Source organism: Plasmodium vivax, genomic scaffold (genome assembly GCF_000002415.2).
Source record: "Plasmodium vivax scf_4934 genomic scaffold, whole genome shotgun sequence".
In the NCBI taxonomy this organism is placed as follows: Eukaryota; Apicomplexa; class Aconoidasida; order Haemosporida; family Plasmodiidae; genus Plasmodium; species Plasmodium vivax.
Genome location: NW_001851491.1, coordinates 1 through 2,362, shown reverse-complemented (window position 1 = coordinate 2,362; position 2,362 = coordinate 1). Strand labels below are relative to the sequence as shown.

Here is a 2,362-nt window from a genome sequence, read left to right as displayed (position 1 = left end):
AAAGCATGTTATCTATAATATAAAAAGGAAATGTACGTATGATGTGATCAAATTATTCCTTGAATAAAATACATTTGATCCAATACCTTTATTTATTAAATGTCTCTTTATAATTATTGCAAATATATATTTGCTATTATATATTCATATAAATTTATTTCTTAATTAGAATAAATGTTATCTATTATAATACACGGCACACTTTATAATATCATATAAATTAAATATATTTTTTTATGATCAAATAATTCATACATTATTTATTTTTAATTATTTTATTCCTTTAATATTTTATCTATTAAAACATTAATATCAATATGATTATATGTAAATCTTTTAACGTTTTTATAAACACAACTAAACCAATTTACTCTCAGGCATAATTTAGCATATTATGTTGTACATTAAATATGCGTCTTTATTACCATTTTATTTACATAATAGTTGACATCTTTTAATTTCCTTTATGACGAAATTTCACATTATATTTTAAATTATATACACAAAATATATGTTATGTCCTATTTCTTTATGCCGAGAAAGCAAAGTGAATTATAAATTTATAAGATCATTTAATATTTTTATTATACGACATTTACTTAACTTAATTGGGTGAATATTATTTATAAATACTTCTAATATAGAAATATTCATAATTTATCTAATTTAGAATAATGGTTGAAAAAGATATTTTTGGAAGTATAATCGTAATGTTAATTTACTATGGATAGTTATTATTATTACATTAATTTAAATTATTTATTTTTTATAAAGCGTTATAACTAATTTTTATTTAATGAAAATATTAAAGCCTTTTTATTTTTTTTAATTTTTTTTTAGGGATTGTTTGAGACAAATTCAATTGATTTAAATTCAGAACAATTCTATAATTATTTGAACAATTATGAAGATTTAAATGAATACTATCTTTATTGTACTTCCTTAGGTCGTTTATCCAGTAAAATTAAACACAGTAACCTTAAAATACTATGTGAACAGCTTGTAAAATATTTAATATCTACATATATTATATTGAACAAAGAGAAACTTAAATATGATCCTTGTATCCTTTTGAATTATTGGGTATACAATAGATTAGTGAATATTTTTGGTACTGATGATATATCTGTTATTAACCCTAGTTGGAGTGATCTCGTACTAATATGGAATGATATTGTTTATAAACCATCATATGAGTTTAAAAATAATAAATGTGTTCCTGACGATAGTATTGTTACTCAAAATGACTGGAGAAAAAGAAAGAGATTGTATGAATATTGTGTTAATTATGATACAATTAAAAAAACTATTCCAAATTTTGGAAAAGCATGCCCAGAATATTGGTCTTACGTTAAGAGTCACACTTCTGTATTTGAATATTTTGAGAAATATTGTTCTGAGAAAAAATATCAATGTCCAAAATTCTATGATGAATGCAAGCAACATGATCCAAAAAAAGTGTTAGAGACTTTTGATTGTCATAACCAGATGATGAAAAAGCAACCTGAAGACGCTGCTGCAAATGCTAGATCAACATTACAAGCAGGTATGCCTGCAGGTCAAGAAGCAAGTTCTGGAATGTCTACCAGTTCAGAGGTTTCTGCAGGAGGTTCACCGTTAACACGTGACGGTACTCACCCAGCTACAAAAACTGGTGACATACTTCTGGGAGTAGTTGCGACTTCTCTAACTTCTGGAGCTTTATATAGGGTAAACATTAATTCTTTAATACATATATATCGCATAATTTTGGTTAAAATTTTCTTGTATTACATGGCCATAAATAATAAATATGTAACATGTATTTTAAATTATTGTTTATATAAAAGTTTACACCCTTAGGAAGAATTATACGCAATGGACTTGGGTGGAATAATAATAATATGAGAAATATGCATGGAAGCGAATATGGATTATTTGATTATGCACCAGAATCCTTTAATCCATATACAGGGGGAGGTGAAGAACATTATATTGGGTACCAACCTGCGTAATATTATTAGTACAAAACAGTTAAGTATATCAATTTAACATAAACGTGTCATTGTGTACGGGAAAATTTTATGTAAAAACAATAATTTTGATTCTTAGAAAGCATAATTAAACATTCATCTGCATTAATTAGTATAAACCAAAAATATTTATACAATATATATATTAAAAAATTGAACAAATAAATAATTATTAAGATGAATAAATTGATTGTAAATATAATAAGTTCATTTTTAGTACATAATTGTGTATTTCTATTTTTTCACGTGAAATACTTTATAACGAATTTTTGATAACCATGTACAATATTATTTATTTATTATTATTAATATGCAAAATAATAAATATAACTACAAACATTGATTTAATA

General features: G+C 24.0%; 1 protein-coding gene across 1 annotated transcript; it reads left to right on the top strand.

Moving 5' to 3' along the window:
- Window positions 1-674: 674 nt before the first annotated feature.
- Window positions 675-1,994, top strand: PVX_050190 (variable surface protein Vir4, putative; the record flags this gene model as incomplete). The annotated part of the gene is made up of 3 exons (XM_001612381.1): window positions 675-699; window positions 878-1,710; window positions 1,830-1,994. The coding sequence occupies 3 exons, from the start codon at window positions 675-677 to the stop codon at window positions 1,992-1,994; spliced, it is 1,023 nt and encodes a 340-aa protein (XP_001612431.1).
- Between the last annotated feature and the right edge of the window lie 368 nt (window positions 1,995-2,362).